The sequence below is a fragment of the Zeus faber genome (genome assembly GCF_960531495.2).
Source record: "Zeus faber genome assembly, chromosome: 20".
Lineage (NCBI taxonomy): Eukaryota > Metazoa > Chordata > Actinopteri > Zeiformes > Zeidae > Zeus > Zeus faber.
The window spans coordinates 12,044,756-12,064,649 of record NC_137207.1 but is presented as its reverse complement, the minus strand read 5'-3'; the positions used below and the strand labels follow the sequence as shown (position 1 = coordinate 12,064,649).

The 19,894-nt window shown below is 44.3% G+C and overlaps 1 protein-coding gene across 1 annotated transcript; it reads right to left on the bottom strand.

Annotated features, from left to right (window-relative positions):
- Positions 1–799: 799 nt before the first annotated feature.
- On the bottom strand, positions 800–18,659 carry ccdc57 (coiled-coil domain containing 57). Its single transcript, XM_080021205.1, has 21 exons — positions 18,540–18,659; positions 18,331–18,453; positions 18,002–18,145; positions 17,338–17,446; positions 16,569–16,670; positions 16,195–16,352; positions 15,463–15,537; positions 14,907–15,074; positions 13,989–14,147; positions 12,119–12,281; positions 11,652–11,744; positions 9,250–9,526; positions 7,984–8,172; positions 7,754–7,854; positions 5,798–5,998; positions 5,537–5,593; positions 5,226–5,418; positions 4,790–4,914; positions 3,766–3,897; positions 3,389–3,572; positions 800–1,937 (listed from the first exon to the last, which is right to left on the bottom strand). The coding sequence occupies exons 1-21, from the start codon at positions 18,656–18,658 to the stop codon at positions 1,726–1,728; spliced, it is 3,084 nt and encodes a 1,027-aa protein (XP_079877331.1). The 5' UTR covers position 18,659; the 3' UTR covers positions 800–1,725.
- Positions 18,660–19,894: the final 1,235 nt, after the last annotated feature.

Here is a 19,894-nt window from a genome sequence, read left to right as displayed (position 1 = left end):
AGGTGTGCACACTTTATCGTCCATGTGGTCCAATATTTACTTAAATATTGCTCACAGAGGAGGCTGGCGAAATTTACCAAATCTCCACCATCATTTGCGAGGTTAAGTAAATATATATTTTTGAAGAAAAAAATATATATACATACAAGAAACAAACAAAAAAAACCAGCATTCAACTATATACCGGTATATCTACATTAAAATATATCATAAATAAATGGAGAATATTTATAAAAGAATTATGTTCATATGGCTGCATGTGACAAAGCATCTTCAGTCTTCTTGAGAACATTTTACAATGCGAAGTAAAAGCAATAATGAACACATATTTACACACACACACACACACACACACACACACACACACACACATATATATATATATATATATATATATATATATATAAATGCGATTCTGTCGAGGACCTCTGGCGCACCGCCGGACCCAGGTTCGGGAAGGGCTGCAGACCGGTAAAAAAAATTCATCCAAGTTCAAGTTCAAGAGATTATTTGTCACCGTCTCGACCCTTACCTTTTGCAGCGCTCAAACAAGAATTAGAAGAAAAGGAGAAAAAAATAAAAAATAACCTTAACGTTTCACCGGCATCGACATTTAACAGCACAAGTGGTTGGGAAAAAAATAATAATAATGGACGTCGGCGGACACCAAAGAAAAAAACAAAAAAAAAAAACTGCGATATTACATTTATCTTTCGTCGATATGGGAAAAAAAGAAGCAGCTCCGGGTGTTTTTGAAATGTTTAAAGTTGTATTTTATTAAAATACAATGGATGAACGTGTGTGATGGTAAACAAAATTAAACCAAAACCTGCTGTTATTGTCAACACCGACCGCAATACTTTCGAAAGGTGACGCCACAGGAAAGAGGAGAGCCGGCAACGGCACACGTGGACCTGCGCAGTGCGCACCGCGAACATCCTAATGGACGCGTCTTGCAGCCAATCGCAGGGCGGGGGTGTGAGGGCTCGGCCAATCAGAGCGGGCGGGCGGGCGTTGCCGGGCGATAGGGTGATTAAGAGGCGGAGCCTGTTGCCGGGACAGCGAAGGGATGTGACGTCATCGAAAAGGCTCGTCTGACCGGCGAGGTTACCACAGTTCAGCGAGAACGTCACACTCGGAACCCGTTTTATTGGGTCGAGTACATCTTCATTCACAATGGATGTCTTTATAATAGTTGGCGCAGTGTGCAATAAATGAAAATATATATTATATTGTATTCTACTCGTTTTGACCAATTTAAATGTGCTATTTACACGTTGCTTCCACAGAGAGCACACGCTGTGCACTGAAAGCACAGTGAGACACTGGGTTTTAAAAGCTGGTGAAACTGCCTCAAATCTTCCCATTTTATCCGTGCACACGATAAATGACACGTGGGAATCAAAAGTTTCTCAAAATATATTTTTCTTGAATCGAAAGTTCCCCTAATCCCACGACCCCACAGCGTTGACGGCCGACGGTGACCACTTCCTGGCAAACACGAAGGCGCCCTGTGCATATTGGCATTCAACAAGACGGACATCTTCTCAGCCAAAAGAAAGTGTCTGAGGCGGAGGCAATGTGGCACCGACACAATGGTCCAAGAACACTAATCCATTCACTGACCCTGCCAAACCTTTTCTCTCCACCTCAGACGTACTCCCGGAGTACAAATTCCACAGTCAAACCTGACTTACATTTACCAATACATTAAAAAAGAAGATCTCAGTCTTTGACGTTGTAGTTCCTGATTTTGCTGGCCCTGCTGGTGGTGCCGGGTTTGCTAGTTTTGGGTATTTGCGAGGCCATCCTGGCGGGGCGGCTACTCTCCTGGACCTGACTCTGGTTCTGTACAGGAGCCTTGACACCCTGCACCCTCATCTGGATTCCCAGATTGCTCGGCCCAGCGGGGGCCACGCTGTCCCCCGGACCCTCACCTGCAGGGGGAGACAAAAGGGATCAATGACTCATGTCCACCAAAGGCGAAGCATTAAAGAATTTAAAAAGCAGGTCTGGTTCACAGCAAAAAAAAACAAAAAAAACCCAGAAACAGACAGAAACATTTTAGAATAAAGCTGTTTCCTGAATTCAACAATACGTTCGTCTCTTATCCTTTGTGATGTCACAGGGCCAATAAATCTACATGGCATCTTCCAGCAGATGTATTTTGGACCTTGCGCGAGATCCCAATGTGCACTCTTTTCATGACAATGTACACTGTCCTCTGAAGATTTGAAGTACGGTGCCTGTGAAGCAACAACTAAATCGTTTGATTTCAGTAAAGTAAATTGAGTACGACACCAGGTGACCCTGTAGCCTGGGTACAGCCAGCGTCCAGACTGAGGCAAGGCCGCTGTTCCTGTGTACATATTGACAGACACTATCACACTGCTTAGAGAAGCAGCAAAGGCACACACTACCTCTGAAAGTGTGTTATATCTAAAATAATATATAAACACACACACATATATATATATATTTTTTTTTTTTTTTTTGTGTGTCAAATGCAATTTGTTTCAGCGGTAACAGAGTCGTTCCAGGTCTGTGCACTTTGATGAGGTGACCAGACGGCCACTGATCTCCAGTCAGACCTGGCAGCCCGATGGGTTGGTTGGGAAACTGTTCCCTGGACGGTTGACAGAACTCTTTAGCGGCTGAAATCCTGCAAGCAAGGCCACACATTGGGCAACCTCCCTCTGTAGCTTTGCATATTCTATCGTTAACCCGGCAGAAAACGCAACCTACTCAATGGATGGATCTGGGTGTACAATGCAATTCGGTGGAAACACTGCAGTCATTGAATTATGCGTGTATGATTGTAAACTAAATATCAAAGGGATACTCTAGTGCTTAGGGAAAGTTCACGGGAGCTATGCTAGAAGAAATTGAAATTGGTGTCGACCTTCTCATCTGAATCTGGGTAAGACAGACAAAAAGACAGATCTCCCAAAAACTTGAGTATGGTCATAACCATGAACAAATCCCCCTAAACATGCCTATGGGAGATGAGGAAAGGTATATTTCACCAAACGACTGTTTAAAAGTTATGATGAGGACAGTTTTCATTGTTAACATGCAGCAAGAACATTATTACCAATATATACTGGTAAATATGAATTTATTTTTCTTTTTTTTTAAATTTATTTTTAACCAGCTTAATTTGGAAATCTAACTATGATGTTCACAACACAGGTAGAGAAAGGAAACCTGGCAGGGTCATTGCTTTGGGACTCTGAGATGAAACTTATGTCAAAGAATATAGAATCATATCAGTAATTTGCGGTCTCCTCAAAATAATATGGATGGTCATACGGGCACAAAGTGTTACCACGAAAGGCTGAAAGACTACTTCCAAAAACCAAAGGGTGAGGGTTCCCTGATGATGTACCTTCAGTGAGCAGGGAGGGGCTGAGGCCTCGGTCCAGTATCTGCCACACCTCCCTGAGAGAGTCCTCCATTGCCACTGGCGACAGCAGGGTACCTGACGGGCTCGAGGATGGTGATCCGCTATCGACAGGTAAGCAACTCTGCGATTGGCTGAGAGGAGGCGCGTTCTCTTTGCTCCCCCTTTGCTAAAAAGGTAAAAAAAGAAAAACACATTTCAGAGAGATTCACAAAAAAAGGTAAGAACCTACCACCATCGCTTATTCTTCTGTGCTTATTCTGATTCATTTGGTGTTGCAATTACAACTGCATTATTGCGCAGCTCATCCACTATCGCAGGCGATTTTCATATCGTGCACTATTCAGGGATGGCAGGGTTACCTCACGTCTGGCTGTGTTCCACGGGTCGGCAGCCCCTTTTTGGCCCCTTCCTTTGCTGTCTGTTTCAGAGCCGAGTGTCCTTACCACGACGGGAGCCTCCTGCCTCAGCTCTCTCTGGGCATACTGCAGCTCCTGAGAAGGGAGAGGCATTACTGAAAATGCTGCGCCCTCTGTTGGCCTAGAGGGGAATTACATCACCCGAGAGTCAACAACCCCTCAGTACTGCGCCCCTTGAATAGTACCGTTGATAAAGAAAGAGTGAGATCAAATATATACTCCTCAGTTGATATTCAAGCAAGGTATGGGTGTGAAAGGCTTACCAACATATGTTTGATTATGTTATACTAACATAATTGCAGCAACGTTCACATGTGTACCAGAGCGTGGCGCCCGCCAAACCAAACCAAACCAGTTATTACCAGAGGCATAACAGAAGAAGAGTTATGATAGTGTTTGATTGATAAGGACTCCATCTTCAAGATTCCTCTTTTGCTCCAGTATTATTATGCAACTGAATACATTGTTCAACCAATCAGCATTCAGTTGACGGAAGAGATCGCAGATGGCCGCCTGCGCGAGCGCCTCGTGCCGCTTACGCACATTTTAGTATTTTGGAGTTTATAGCGCTTATTGTGCATAATCACCGGGTATATGCATATATGTATGACAGTATGTATACGTAGGTGACAAATAACTTCTTGAACTTGATATACGTTTCAACGGATTGTAACATTTTTCGGGGGGTGGGGCATTGTCAACCCACTAAAAGCCGTAACAGATCACATTTACCCAGAAACATCCTGCAATGTTTCAAGGTAAACAAGGAGAGGCATATTTCAGCCTCAATTGCTATTATAACTAATCCTTACTTGCACATGACAGTTGAAGGAAAATCCCACCCCAGAACGGTGGTAAACATGTAATGCCACTGGAAACTATCCCATGGATTACAAATGCATACGTATAGCATCATCTATTTTACTTCATCACTGCTCAGGTGAGTGGAAACAGAAGAGACACTCACCTGCGTAGTGAGCTGGTATTGCATCTGCTCCAGAGCAGACAGTTGGCCCTTCTTGTGCTGCTCCACTAAGCAGCCTTCTCTCTTCGGCTCCATCGACTCAGCTGGTCTGACGGCCGACGGGTGGACTTTGGGGGGGGGGGGGGGGGGGCGACAATGAGGATGAGGGGACTGAGAATCTTGCATGGGAATTCGTCAGAATGCTAAACCTGTCTTTATCCCGCCGTGGTGCACCAACACAGCGACAAAACCAGCGCCACAGTGAGATAAAACATGCAGAAAGCCTTGGAACGTGAGACAAATTTGCCTCTAAAAGACAAGAAATGGCTTCAATGACCAGAAGTCAAGTTCACATAATACCATCGTAATTTCTGTAAAACCATAATAATATTTTAACAATGTTGAAATATGAATGCAGTGAGCCAGCTGTCCACAGTACCCTCTTGTCCAGCGGCGATGAGCCTGGCACAGAGGCTGTTGTTGACCTCTAAGAGCTGCTGCTTCTTCTTGCTCAGACGGACGATGCAGACAGTCGCCTGCTTCAGCTTGGCCTGCAGGAGGGGGGCGCCGAGGCTGAACTGCTGCCGCCGCAGAAGCAGGTTCTCCTCCCGGAGCTGTCGCACCATCTCACTCTGGCGAGGGGCGGTAGAGCGGCTTTGTGATTAAAAAAAAAAACAAAAAAAAAAACACGCATCTTTTTCATATTTGGTCACGAATGTGCCGAGAGAAAAGGTGGAGTTCTCGTGTTACCTCTTCGCACACAATGGGCTCCCGTCCGCTAGCAATTTCCAACTTCAGAGCGGATACCTGTCGTGAAACACATGATGTCCGAAATGTGATCACATTTCGTCATTGACATTTAATACAAGGATCTCAGAAAAAACATTTGATTTGGCACCAAAGGCTGTACCGGACAGACAGACAAAATGTTAGATACGCCGACTGTCTTTTTATTGGGTGATGAATCGGCGATAATGTTATTTACTTCATATGTAGAGGACGTTTTTTTACCTGATTTCCCAGGGCGAGGGTTTCCAGGTTGTTAATAATGTTTCCCCTCTGAAACTCCTCCTTCTCTCTCCTGGACTCCTCCAGCTCCATCTCCACTGTGGCGAGTCGCTGCCGAAGGGCTGCCTCCCCCGATGCCCACGTCCGTTTGTGATTGGCAAGTTCCAGGTGTAGCTCCTCTGCCCCCACTTGCTTGGCGTGGCACTGATGTTAAGAGGAAGGTGGGTGGAGAAGGGGTGAGGCAGACGCTAAATCAGATGAATGACGGGTGACGCGGTCTCCCAGGTACTGCACACCACGCTCACGCACCTGGATGGCCAGAAGGGGGCCTATGTGAGAATGCTGTTCATTGATTATAGTTCAGCTTTCAACACCATAGTCCCCACCAGACTGGCTGTCAAGTTGTTGGAGCTAGGATTGAATGCTCCGCTGTGCACCTGGATCCTGGACTTCCTCACAGGCCGCCCCCAGGTGGTCAAGGTGGGGAAGTACATGTCAAGCTCCCTCACCCTGAATACAGGATCCCCCCAGGGCTGCGTCCTCAGCCCCCTACTGTACTCCCTGTACACACATGACTGTGTGGCCAGGTCCAGCTCCAACACCATCATCAAGTTTGCTGACGACACCGTGGTCGTGGGCCTGATCACCGACTGCGATGAGAAGGCCTACCGCGAGGAGGTGGCTGACCTGTCACTCTGGTGCCAGGACAACAGCCTCCACCTGAACGTCAGCAAAACCAAGGAGCTGATTGTGGACTTTAGGCGTGGATCACAATCGAGGACGCACGCGCCCTTGTGGATTAATGGGACTTCTGTCGATAGGGTGAGCAGCTTCAGATATCTGGGAGTCCACATCACAGAGGACTTAACATGGACTGTTCACACAGACACTCTGGTGAGAAAGGCGAGGCAGCGTCTCTACCACCTCAGGCAGCTGAGGAAATTCCGGGTCTCGGTGAGGATCCTCAAGTCCTTCTACTCTGGAGCAGTGGAGAGCATCCTGACAGGCAACATCACTGCCTGGTTTGGGAACTGTACTGCCCAGGACAGGCGGGCCCTGCAGAGGGTGGTGCGTTCATCTGAACGTACCACTGGAACTACCCTCCCCCCCTTGCAGGAGTTATACACCAGGAGGTGTAGTAGCAGAGCCCGTAGGATCATGAAGGATCCTCATCACCCCAACAACGGACTGTTTCAGCTGCTGCGGTCAGGCAAGCGCCTCCGCAGTCACGCAGCGAGAACAGAGAGACTGAGACGGAGTTTCTTCCCTCAAGCCATCAGAACTGTCAACGCTGACCTCACCAGGGGTCCTAACTGAGCCATGCACTAGGCTCCACTACCTACTGTACTGTATGTAGCATACTGTACCGCATACTGTATCACTGTTCAGGGTTGTTCGTGATGCCGTATTGCTGCGCCGTACTGTTGTATACTGTGCTGTATTATCCCAAACACTACCTCACACTATTCACATTCACATGCCACTTTAATTCACATGCCACTTTAAATGCACATATCTGTATATACATAGCCATATTCCTTCAACCTATTCCATTTTATTTCAATTTATTTTTTATTGTATTTTATTCTATATATTTTTTATCTTATTCTATAAGTATTCCACTTACTGTATTACGTTTTAGGAGTCAGTTAGTCGGTCTATTAGAAAGGAATTTTCTACTTTTTATTTTATTTTATTTTTGTACTTTTTCCTAGGACTTATTGTGTGCTATCACCGGGTGCGTTGCATTACATTTCACTGCATATATGTATGGAAGTATGTATATGTATGTGACAAATAAAAATCTTGAATCTTGAATCTTGAATCTTGAAAAGGTGGAGTTAAGGGTTTGTCTGTTTTTAACTGTAGAATTGTGGGGATATTAGCAATTCACCAACACCATTAACAGTATTTAGTCCTTGTATGTAACTTTCCTGTGCCTTGGCATTGGGGTTGTACCTGCTGTGTGAGGCTGGCGAGGGAAGCCTCCAGGTGAGCTATTCTCACCGCCTGCTTCTTCAGAGTTGCTGCGTTGGACACTTTCTCCACACGCAGACCACCTAAGACGGAGGGAGGTGGGGGTCACTCAAACGTACAACACATCCTAGACAGTGACCACCAAAGCCTCAAGCGTTTGGAATGAGACGTGCGCCGGTTCTGGGGGATCGGAGTGCGGTAATCGCGCCTACCGATGGTTTCGTTGAGAGAGCGGATGTGGTCTTGCAGGTATGCGTTGCTCGGGTCCACGGGGGGCGGTACTGCGGCTGGAGCCGGATTGGCGGGGCTGGTCGCGCCCTCTAGTTGCTCCTCTAAGTGTCTGCACTGCGCCTTCAGCTCGGAGACCTCCTGCTCCAGAGCCTGGGTGTATTCTGGGGTAACTGCAGGACGCAAGGATATCACATTCAAGTCAAAGACAAAATGCGAGACAGCTGTATAGTTATCACTACTGTTGAATATAAATAACGACAGGATTACTGAACTTTTTTTGTTTCATGGGTCACATTTGTAGTGTTAGAATTTTTTTAATTACAGTACATGGGTGACAGTTTTGCCCGCCACACATCCTCCGGGCCCCCCGGCACAGAGACACAGACGATGGGGTAGAAGACACACATGTTTATTGTAGCGAGTGGGCTAAGTGGAACAAGCCCCGGAGCAGATGGACAGTATGTCATGACAAGTCCTCCTCTCCTCTGTGTGTGTGTGTGTGTGTGTGTGTGTGTGTGTGTGTGTGTGTGTGTGTGTGTGTGTGTGTGTGTGTGTGTGGATGAGGTTTTACCTGTTGATTATTAGACCAATCAACGAGCAACAGGTATACAGCCACACTGATCCTGGGCCCAATCACCTAGACCCAGGTGTGGCTGCTCAACCCACACCATCCCCACACCACAATGACATTCTCCAATCTATTAGTCATACCCACATGCAAACAGTCAATAGCAATGTGTTGTTTCCCATTCCCATTTCCTAGTTCAGGCTCTAGCTCAAATGACTATGTCTCTTTCGTATTAGGGATGCTGCTCAAGACAGGCTTCACTGATGAATGCTTAACTAAAATGCTTATACTACTTGTACTGCTGGTGGCCTCCATTGTGAAAAACACCACAGAAAGTGACAAAAAAAAAAAAAAAAAAAAAAAGCCCCATTCCTGGTTTAAAAGAATGTCAGGCAGATCAAGTGCAAAAAAATAGAGTCAATATTTGATTAGTTATTACACAGAACCAAAGACTCAATTTGGATTCTAACTTGGCCTTCTTGGTTTGTTTTGCCCAGGTTATGGTGGACAGGTGTTCCTTCTTGTGGCAAAAAAAGAAAATGCACAAAATTAAATGCAAGTTTGTTTTTTTGTTTTTACATGGTTTGTAGTCTTGATTTGTTTCTAATTAAAGACACACATATGGGCCATCAACACAGTTGAAATCCTGAACCGTTGCAATGGACACAGTTGCTCTTACCTTCAGGCCTACTTGTGCAGGATCTTCCAGGAGGCTGGGCTGTGTGTCGGCCGGCAGAGCCGGCCAGCTGTCCAGTCTCCACCTGCGATCTGCCGCTGGTGGAGGGAACAGATGTAACTGCTTGTGGAAGGGCGGTCTGAGCTAGGGGTTGAATATTGCCACTAAGGCCCTCCATGTCCTTCCTCATCTGAGCCACCACCGCCCTGAGGCTTCTGTTCTGCTGCTGCAGACTGGATATCTCCTCTGACGCCCGATTCTCTGGACTCAGTTGGAGACCCTGTCAGAGATGACACGAAGAGCAGATATGTTAATCCAAAGAATGTGTGTATCCTCAAGCATCATCACCCAAGTTAAATGCACAATTTTAAGACCCAAGGCCTAAGGCTTCAAATCATTTCTCCAGAAACCAACAGGTGGTGCTAAGTCCATTGTTTTGCAGTCTGTGACGCAAACTTACTTAACACTTTATTATACCTAAAAAGTATTGTGTTATGACATCGACATCCCGGAGGGATGTGCGAAAATAAAGATGGCTGTAAACACCCGTTGAAAAGGGCCCTAACCTCTTAAACAAATATTACTCGTATCTAAAAATACTTAATACTTCACTCCTTGAGAATGTTAACGGAATATCTGAAGAGGTCGTGACCTTTTCAGCGATCTGTAAATACTTCATGTGTGTCCCTGTGTCAGATGTAAGCATGTCTGACCGTTTCATGCCTTCATCCACTTAGCAAGTACAACAATTATGCAATAACTGTTCAGAACTTGCTTGGATAACACTCCAGGAGTGGGTGGGCTCAGCCACATTGTTGGGAGATTTACTCTTACAAGGCACTCAACTTGAACTTGCACGTTGTTTTAAGGCTTAATGCCAAAAAACTGGACTTTGCCAAGGAGCTGTAACTTTGTGTTCAACACCATAACAAACCGGGAAGAAAAACAAAGCTGCTACCCTCGTACTTTACGATACACTTGGATGGACACAACAGCTGTATAGCCCCATGAAGTTGGGAACATTCCTTATCTAGCTTCATGTATCCATCCCTCCCAGAAAAGAACAGTCAAAATCAATCCCTCTCTTCCTCTCTCTCTGTAATAAACGAAGAGGCTCAGTGAACTCCGTGAACCAAAAAGTTGTTTCGTTTTTTTTTGTTTGATTCCATTTATTTATTTATTTTTCTTTTTAATCAACCACAAAAGGTATTGTTAAGTTATTTAAGCTGGCCAAACATTCAAAAGGCCACCTGGATCATTTGATTCTCAGCGGCAAGAAGAAAGGCAAGCTGAAAGGCCAACAAGCTGCTGCGGACACTTAAAGAAAAGGCTAATGCCTGAAACAGCTTCAGAGATGGGGCCGATGGCAGTTTTTCACTACACATACTACATATGAATTCTAAGCTTTTTATCAATCAAGTACTTTCACGAGAGAGTACAGGCTCAGACTGGATATTATGAGCCTAACGATTGACCTAGTCATTTTTTTTTTCTCGATCACATATACAGTATCTAAAATGCTTCAGATGCCCAGATCCATTATTCTACGCTAGGTGGCTGGTTTAGACTACTCGGGGCCAAGTGAGAAGGTCATGGGTGAACGAGGAAAAGCATGCTGACTTTTCAATGGGCCTCCACAGGCTCCATTGAGCCTCTATTTAAAGCCTTCGCTAAATGTTGTGGATTAATGACCAGCCAGGAAGGAATATGTATAGGTCAGGCATCCCAGCCACTAATTTACCCACCACGGTCCACTGCGGGGGGGTCTGAGGCCCTGGAGGGAACAGCCCTACTAACAGGGGTTATTAGCGGAGAAAGATCATGTGTCTGATCCCGTGTGCATCCGTCTTAGGTTGAAAGAGTCTTGGAGGAGTAGGGTGATAATTTGATATAATTGTCTGTAGCTTTTTTGGCTATATAATGTTGGAAAGAAGATATGAAAACATGATTAATCACCAATATCTTGACAAAAAAATACACTTCCATAACAACTTCCAACTGAGATCTGTGTCTATCTGTCCAGGTATCAATTGGTATCAACAATTAAAAATTATATTAACTAAATGAAATTATCTTTTATATTGTGAACTTCATTTTGGAGCCAAAATTTTAAATGGAAATGTCTTTTTAAAAATTGAGAAACAAACCATCTCTGTGTTGACATATCTAGGGGGAAATGTGGAGCACAATAGTTAAAAAAAAAAAAAAAAATTAAAAGCAATCTATAATTGATAAAAATTAAAAAAAAAATTAAAAAAAGAAAAAATTCACATGTTTTGTTTAAATGTTTTCTTTTCAGTATGAGTTAGTGTGATTAAGAAACATGACATGAGTAGTAGCAGCTATTGAACACCCTGCAGTCCTAAAAAGAAGCACTCAACGTGTTTGAATGATCATTTGCTCACCTGCAGCAGCCGGTCTCTCTCCTCCGTGACAGAGTGCAGCAGGGCAGTCGCCTCCTGGAGCTCTCGGTCACGCTCCTTCAGCTCTGTCTGGGCCTGACGACAGAAGGAAACAGCGCATTCATCACAACCGTTGAAATAACACTCAATAATTTAGCCTTCAATTAAGCCTCAAAAATAGTAGAGGTTAGTGTGTACCCTAGAATTCATTATATGATGGGTCAAATATGCCATGTGCCAGGGTTTATTTTCTAACAACAAAACAAATTTTAAGCTGGGTCGTTTGTGAGCCACAGTTGCCTATGCGCTCGAAAGCTGAAACCTCAAACTTACTTTTGTCAGATCTCAATTTTGGTTTCGGTCAATTCAACACCGCCCTCTCATGCACACGTAAACACCATATGCAAGCGTATAAGTATAAAGCCGCCATGAGTGTTCGCGGTCGGTAAAAGGCACCCGTGAAGGCTGACCTGGTTCCTGGCCTGCGTCAGGACCTGGATCAGGCCCTCGCTGGCCAGGTAATGCTCGGCTTTGAGGTCTTCGCAGCGTCTCTGCCACTCCAGCTCCACCTGGACACGCCTCTGGTCCAGAGCGTGCTCTCTCTCCAAACCTAAACTCAGCTGCTGCTTGTATCTGGGACACACACACACACACACACACACACACACACACACACACACACACACACACACACACACACACACACACACACACACACACACACACACACACACACACACACACACACACACACACACACACACACCAATGCAATAGCAAGACTCATATATGTGAGCTATGCAACTTCATTTTAGGCTTTTTCCCCCCCAAACTGGAACAGTACTCGGTATGGGCCAAGACTCTACTGTCTCGTCAGCCCCCGACTAATGACCCCGATGGTGCCTCTCCCCGTCCCTCCATCTGCATCCTGAAAAAGATGATCCTTCTACGGTTGTCGGCTACTTCTGGAGATGTAATTACAAGCGGTCAGCTGGGAGTCTTTATTTGATTCCCTACACTGTCAATACACAGTTCAGACATTTTAAGAGAGGCTTCTCCGTTGTTATTTTGACACGAAAACATTTTTTTGTTTCGCTCAATGCTCAAGTGTATCATAAGTAATCGGACAATGAAATATTTTCTGTTGTTTTGGCTCTATAAGCTAAATATTTTGTCTTAAATGATAATTTATACCTACTAATAAAAGGTTTTAATTTAAAAATACCTCTCTCTCTCTCTCTCTCTCTCTCTCTCTCTCTCTCTCTCTCTCTCTCTCTCTCTCTCTCTCTCTCTCTCTCTCTCTCTCTCTCTCTCTCTCTCTCTCTCTCTCTCTCTCTCTCTCTCTCTCTCTCTCTCTCTCTCTCTCTCTCTCTCTCTCTCTCTCTCTCTCGTCGCAATGTAGAGTTGTCACAATGATTACATTATCGCCTGATCGCAGTCATTTTAGTTTTAGTTCATTTTATTTCACATTTCATGGAAATGTCAATGGATTAATTGGATTTCAAGCCAGTGTGAGAAAAGTCGCAACAAACAGAATGTGAATTTGCCAAGTTTCCATCAGCTGAGTTGAGGAAAATTAACTGTTCACACATATTTCTATATTCTGATGTTAAAGGTAAATAAATGGTTCTTATTCACAAGGCGGGTGTGTATTACCATACAATTATATGTTTATATTATCATAGTGGCATGAACAATAAGAGGAGTGAAATTAACAAAAAAGAAAATTACATTAAAATCCACTATCATGACAATTAATTGCTAACTAAAAGAGTTATGATCATGAAAGCCCTAATTGTTTGTACATTTATCTGTCATTTTAATCACTGATGCTTAGAAAATGAAGACAACTCATTTGCTTCCTTGAAAAATCTCTTGCCTCACTGCCGCCTTACAAAATCTAAATTTATCGCTGCTAAAGTTTTGCCCCAGAAACATAGTGGTCATTTGTGTAAAAAAAAAAAATAAAAAAAAAAAAAAAAAAAAAAAAAATATATATATATATATATATATATATATATATATATATATATATATATATATATATATATATATATATATATATATCTCTCCTCTCCTCCTGGTCCCTCTCTCTCTCTCTCTCATCTCTCTCTCTCTCTCTCTCTCTCTCCCATCATTATTTAGCTGGAACTTTGTAAGAAACAGCCATTCAATGTATTTGTGTTATGCATGTGATCCACGATTTTCCGTTTTTTCATTGTTGCTGGCAGGGTCCGCCTTTCCCAAAAAGAATGTACCGATCGGCTCTGATTGAGCAGATTCACGAGATTGAGTTGTCAAAACTGAAAATCACCGTTTATCGTCTTCCTGCCTCCTCACCTCTCTAAATCCTGCCTGCTTTTCTCCAGCTCCCGCTTCAGTTTGGCCTCCCTGTCCTGCAGGGCCTGCAGCTCCGTATCCTTGGCAACAGTGTCCTTAGAGGCCTGTTTGATGTACTTGTCCCAGCCACTGCGGGTCATCTCCACCTCCGTGCGAAGCCTTTCCAGAAAATGACGCAGAAGGCAGAGGCCCTCGATTTACATGGTTATGAAACTAGTACTTAAATCATACTGGTATTGCAGTCTTTGTTATTGTTTTGTCATGAAATTACAAAGTATACCATTTTGTAGTGTAAACTAATATCGCTATAATAAGTCTTGGGCAAGAGCTCACAATTCGATCCTGATTAAAAAAAAAGGGTCAAGATTGGATTAGATTCATTTCCAAATCGATGAGATGGCTCACTCTACATTTCTATATTGATATTTTATACATAATGAGAATTGCTACCAACTTTTTCCAATATTACCATCCGACGTGCATTAAAATCATAATTCACTAATCATATTTCAAAAATGTCACCAAAAAATTCTGTCTAATAAAGAAAGGTAATATTTCCATAAAAACTATTTATTTGTGACTATGGCGACATTTAATGAAAGCGGAAAAAACGGTTGCAAAAGTCCAAAGAAAGTATCAATATCATAATTTTTTAGCCGAATTAATGGAAAGACAGTATGGACTTTTTCAACCATTAAAACTTAAACCATTTAAACTTAATTATAACATAACGATAAGACAGGATGAATGAAAAATGTGTTCCATAATTTGGTCCGAGATCTTTGAATCTCGATAGTTTTATGATATTTTGGGGGCGACTATTGGTGCGTTCATACACAAGCAGGTAGCGACGTTGATCAGAACAATTAGAAGAGCCTACAAAGTGACAACACTTCAACAGAAACATTTCTCCCTTACTTCTGGACGGTCTCGTCTCTCTCCCTCAGCGCATCTTGGTGCTCGCTCTGCAGCTGCCGCTTCTCCGCCCCGGCCCTCTCCGCGTCCTGCTGCAGTTTGCCGAACGCCTGCTGCTGCGCCTGCAGCCGAGTGTCGCGCTCTCTCAGAGCCCGGGCCAGATCGTTGTACCTGGACCGCGGGTGAAGTGTGAGAGAAAAAAAAAATGAGGGTTCATTTCATTAAACACCGCTAAGGGACGGCAAAACGCATACGAGTAACAAGGGATTGATAAATCAACACAATTAGATCGATATTTAACAACCAAATAACACTTGTGAGATCTGTTGAGAGTAATCAATAATAGTATTTTTTTTTTTCCTTTCATTGCTTTGTTGAACATCATAGTCATTTTAAGTATGACTCGTCTCAATAATTAGCAAAAAGAAAATAAAGAAATAAGAATGAAAATTTATAAGAATGAAAACGGACAGACAGACAGACAGACAGGAAAGGTTTGCAGAGAGGTGTGGATCGATGGATCCAGATGGATTGGGAAAGCACCATATCAGTGACTGACTTTTTCATGTTCTTGGCCTCCTCTTTCTCCAGGTTGCTCTCCATCCTTTTCAGCGCGTTCTCAAGCTCCTTTATCCTGCAACAGTATGCATGCCTTTGTCAAGAGATATTTTCCATTGTCTCTTTTTTAATACAGACTAAGAAATACATATCAGAGCAAAGACTGACCGTGAAAACAGAATCGACCATTTTGGGGAAAAACAATAAAGCTGTGTTGTGATATTTAAGATAGAAAAATATAAATAAATAAATAAATAGATAAATAAATAAAGTATGCCGTAATATACCACTATACCAAGAAATACTTCAATAGGAACTCCCTGATTTAATGTAGATATATATATATATACGGTCTATATACGGTATACTTTAGGCATATATTGATGAACGGCGTATATGAATTAACCCCTTTGGACTCTCCCCCTATTTGACAGCGAGCCTTTCATTTTTCCGTTTGGCCTCCGTGCCAGTTTCTTTCGAACCGAACAATAAAATACATGCAAAACGGCGCTGTTTTGCCTCCGCCTGCCCCCCCTCGCTCCTTCCCTGTCCCTGGGCCAATACACACCTCCACATACTACAGTCATAAAGGAAACAATCAGTGGGCGGTGCCTTCAACCCCAAACACAATTGCGTGCGTATGAATACCATTACATGAGTGGATCAAATGGCACTTTGGCCATATAACCCAACCCAGACACACACACACACACTGGGTCAGTGGGCAGTGGACCTGTTGTCATTGAGGGCGCTGGTGTCTGTGATCTCCTGCTCTTTAAGAAGTATCTGGGTGTGTGCCTGCTGGCTGAGCTGCTCCAAGGCGTCTAGGGCCTGGGTGGCCTGCTGGCACGCCTGGGACTGCAACTCACACTCCTTAGAAAGCAGCTTGACCTTGGAGCGGGACACACGCACACACACGCAGGCACGCACGCAGGCACGCACGCAGGCACGCACGCACGCACGCACGCACGCACACACGCACACACTTCTATTGCTCTATTCTTAATTTTCTTAATTCTTAATCTAGTCTTGAGACATCCAACATGTCGCAATTAACGGCTTTCACTATAAATTGCGCTTTAACCCATCACAGTTTAGTTCTCCCACCTTGTTTTCATGAGCCACCGCCGTGGCTCGCATTTCATCCATCCGCAAGTTGAACTCGTGCTCCCGGTGTTGGAGTTCCTTCTCAAAGCCTGCGCTCATTTCCTGGTGACGAGCGGGAGGAGAAACTGTCATTTGGCTGGAATCCTTCTCATACAAAACATATTCGTTTGGTTCTGATGGTTCTTTGTACTGGGTCTAGTGTGGGTGGAAGCAAGTCACGTTTTTTTCTCAGATTTCTGGCAGATCACGGTCTCAGAGCCAACACAAGCAGAAGAGCGTCATCCACCTCCTGTTCGTCACTCCGCTTTTAGCACCTTCTCCCATTACCTCACACAGATGTGAGGAGCGGACACACACACACACACACACACACACACACGGGCCTAAGTACATATACCGACACACTGGACCATTTGAGCCAAATGACCATTGAACCAGCTGAGATTGTCTGGTGCTCTTTTACGAGTTCCTTTCAAAGGTCTTCTCCCTGCTGAATATTCTTGGCTGGACCACTGGTTATTTCAGGCCCTGTAAACGCCACAACACACGTGCGTCGTGTGTGTGTGTGTGTGTGTGTGTGTGTGGGTGGATGCTGGGAGCCTGATGTGTAATTCACAGACGATGGGACAGCCTGTGGTATTTCCTTTTCAATAAACAAGTCATCATAATGGCTTGTTTATTGATAATGGCAGGCTGAATACATCAATATTCAATCAATCCGTTATGAGATTTCCAGTGTGTGTGTGTGTGTGTGTGTGTGTGTGTATACCTGTCTCTGCAGGGCCAGCTCTCCTTCCAGCTTGTGAATGCAGCGCTGCAGGTCGCGTTTCGTCCTCTCATACTCCTCCCTCTGCTTCTGTATGTCACCAGCCATGGAGCTACATCGCAAGTCATAGTTTTAAACTCAGATATTGGAGCTTTTCATTTTTATTCTATTGTTTGTTATTATTACTGCCTATTGTTTTGGATGTGAGCTACTGGGAAATTGGAATTTCCCTTCGGGGATAAATTAACTATTTATCTATCAACAACAATTTTGACAGTCTTAGCAACCAACAGCTGGTGCATGGTTGGTTGGCAACCACCTCTAAATTTGTGTCGGCGTTTGACACATCATCCCTGCATGTGACTGGCGGGGGAGGCTGTCATGTGTCAACATGAAATTCATGCCTGGATGTTTTGGCTTTTGAACTGTTATATAATATTAGCTTGCATTCATCTTGGATTTTCGAAAATATAAACATCAAACATTTCACTGTGTGCAGCGCTGATTGAATTCAATCAGAACTATTCAATTCTTATTCGCAAAAATGCATCACAGCCCACTGTGCATTCGTGTTCAGCTGGTCTGTCATCACGGTTTTAACCTTTAGGTCTATTCAGGGTTGCTGCGCAGCCTCAGTCCGCCTCTGATCCAAAACTCCCAAACTCACCTCTGCAGCTTCTCCAGCTGCAGCCTGTGTTTGGTGGCCCTGTGCTGCATTCGTTCCTGCTCCTCTTCCTTCTCTTTTTCCTCCCTGGCCCGCTGCTCCTCGAACCTGTCCACCTGCACGCGCAGTTGGCTCAGCTCCTCCTGTCTGCGAATGCCAGAAGCATTTCAGTATTAGAACAGACCGGGGACAGTCACAGTTCTTCTCGAGTTTCTAGACTTGCATGTAAATCAAGGTGGAACCTGAGCACATGAACACTGTACTGGACCTGATACCAGTATTAGTATCGGTGCATCCCTCATTTGAGGACCGGAATGGATGAATTGTACCACCTGGCGCTCTCTACAGTCTGAACCCTGGCGTCGATGGCATCATATCGCGCTAGCTCTCTATCCCTGTCCTCCAGCGTGGCCAAGTTGAAATGGAAGTCCTCAACCAGATGATCATAGCGTTGCCTGAAAAATTAATCTGTTAACGATTTGTGTTGCATGGGAACAAGTTACGATTGTACTGCATACAATGCGCCTCGGAGATAGGATACCTTAAGGAGGAGAGCTCCTCCTGGGTCGCCAAGAGTGAACACTCCAGCTGCTGGACCTTCAGAGTCTGGAGTCGCCGCCATTCAGCCAGCTGAACCTCCAGGTCCCCTGGCTGGTCCATAGCTGAGAATCGCTGGCCTCAAGCAGCGATTTTCAAACTTTTCCACATCAAGGAACCTCAGTTTAATAAGTATGGGCCACAGACCCCATTTCATAATATGTTGTTTCTGGGAGCCCAATCTGAGAAGAGATTTGTATTGTTAGATATGACCTGGTCCAAAGCTCCATCCACGTCCAGGGTATACTTATGCGGTAGTTAAAAGAGATGACCGTGAAACTGTGTTGAAAACATTTATGAGTTTACATTCTGTAATTGTGAAAATGTCGTAAATTAAATAAAGGTGAAGTTCAACTATCAGTCATTTTTGCTGGGATCCCCCCTGAAACCTCTTGAAGAAACCCCGCGGGTCCGCGGACCCCAGGCAGAGAGCCACTGCCCTACAGGACCGAGGTGTCGTTATTATTCGCTGTAATTTGCGCCAAATGATTAAAATGTAATGCCATTTAACATAACATTATGGCAACGTATTAGTTAACCACCACGAAAGACACTGTGTGATTACACAAGTAACCTAGTACGCAACGAAAGGTAACCTAACCTAACCTAACAAGCCCCAATTTTGGTGAGTTTAGGTTACCTGACCGCCGCTTAAACTCGTCTTCTTCTTCATCATCATCATCATGACTTGCTTTACGAACTGAAGCTTTAAAACGAGCGAAGTGATCCCTGTTTGCTGCTCTCTACATCCACACGTCCATCACGTCGGGCATAAACGAACCTGTGTCCATGGAAACAAGCGTCTGTCGCAAAATACTCCGACTTCCGGTTTCCGGCAGCCCGGGCGCGTGTCGCTGCCCCCTACCGGCCACTTAGGGAATGTTTCGATTGATTGATTGATGGATGGATTGATGGATTGATTTTGGTTCAGACATTCAAGCAGTAATAGACAGGAAACACAAGAAATAACCATTAAAAATAAAAATGTAAAATATATATATTTTTTTAATTCTTCAAAACCGCCATCGTAGACCTGATACATTTTCCTGACTTCCATGAACTCTTGCCTCTCGGTATCAATTGTCCCACAACACTTCCTCCGGCGATTCTTTTTGGCCTCTTTGATCACCCCTCTTGCAACGAATCAATTCTCTTTAGAAAAGGCGGAAGCGCCATCGCTTTAAACATGGGATTTGTTCATTCCCCACAAAATATGGCACAATCAAGTGACTGGCAAACACATGGGGGCGACGCCTTGGTCAGCGGGACCAGGAGATGTGATCCTCTGTGACTGCAATG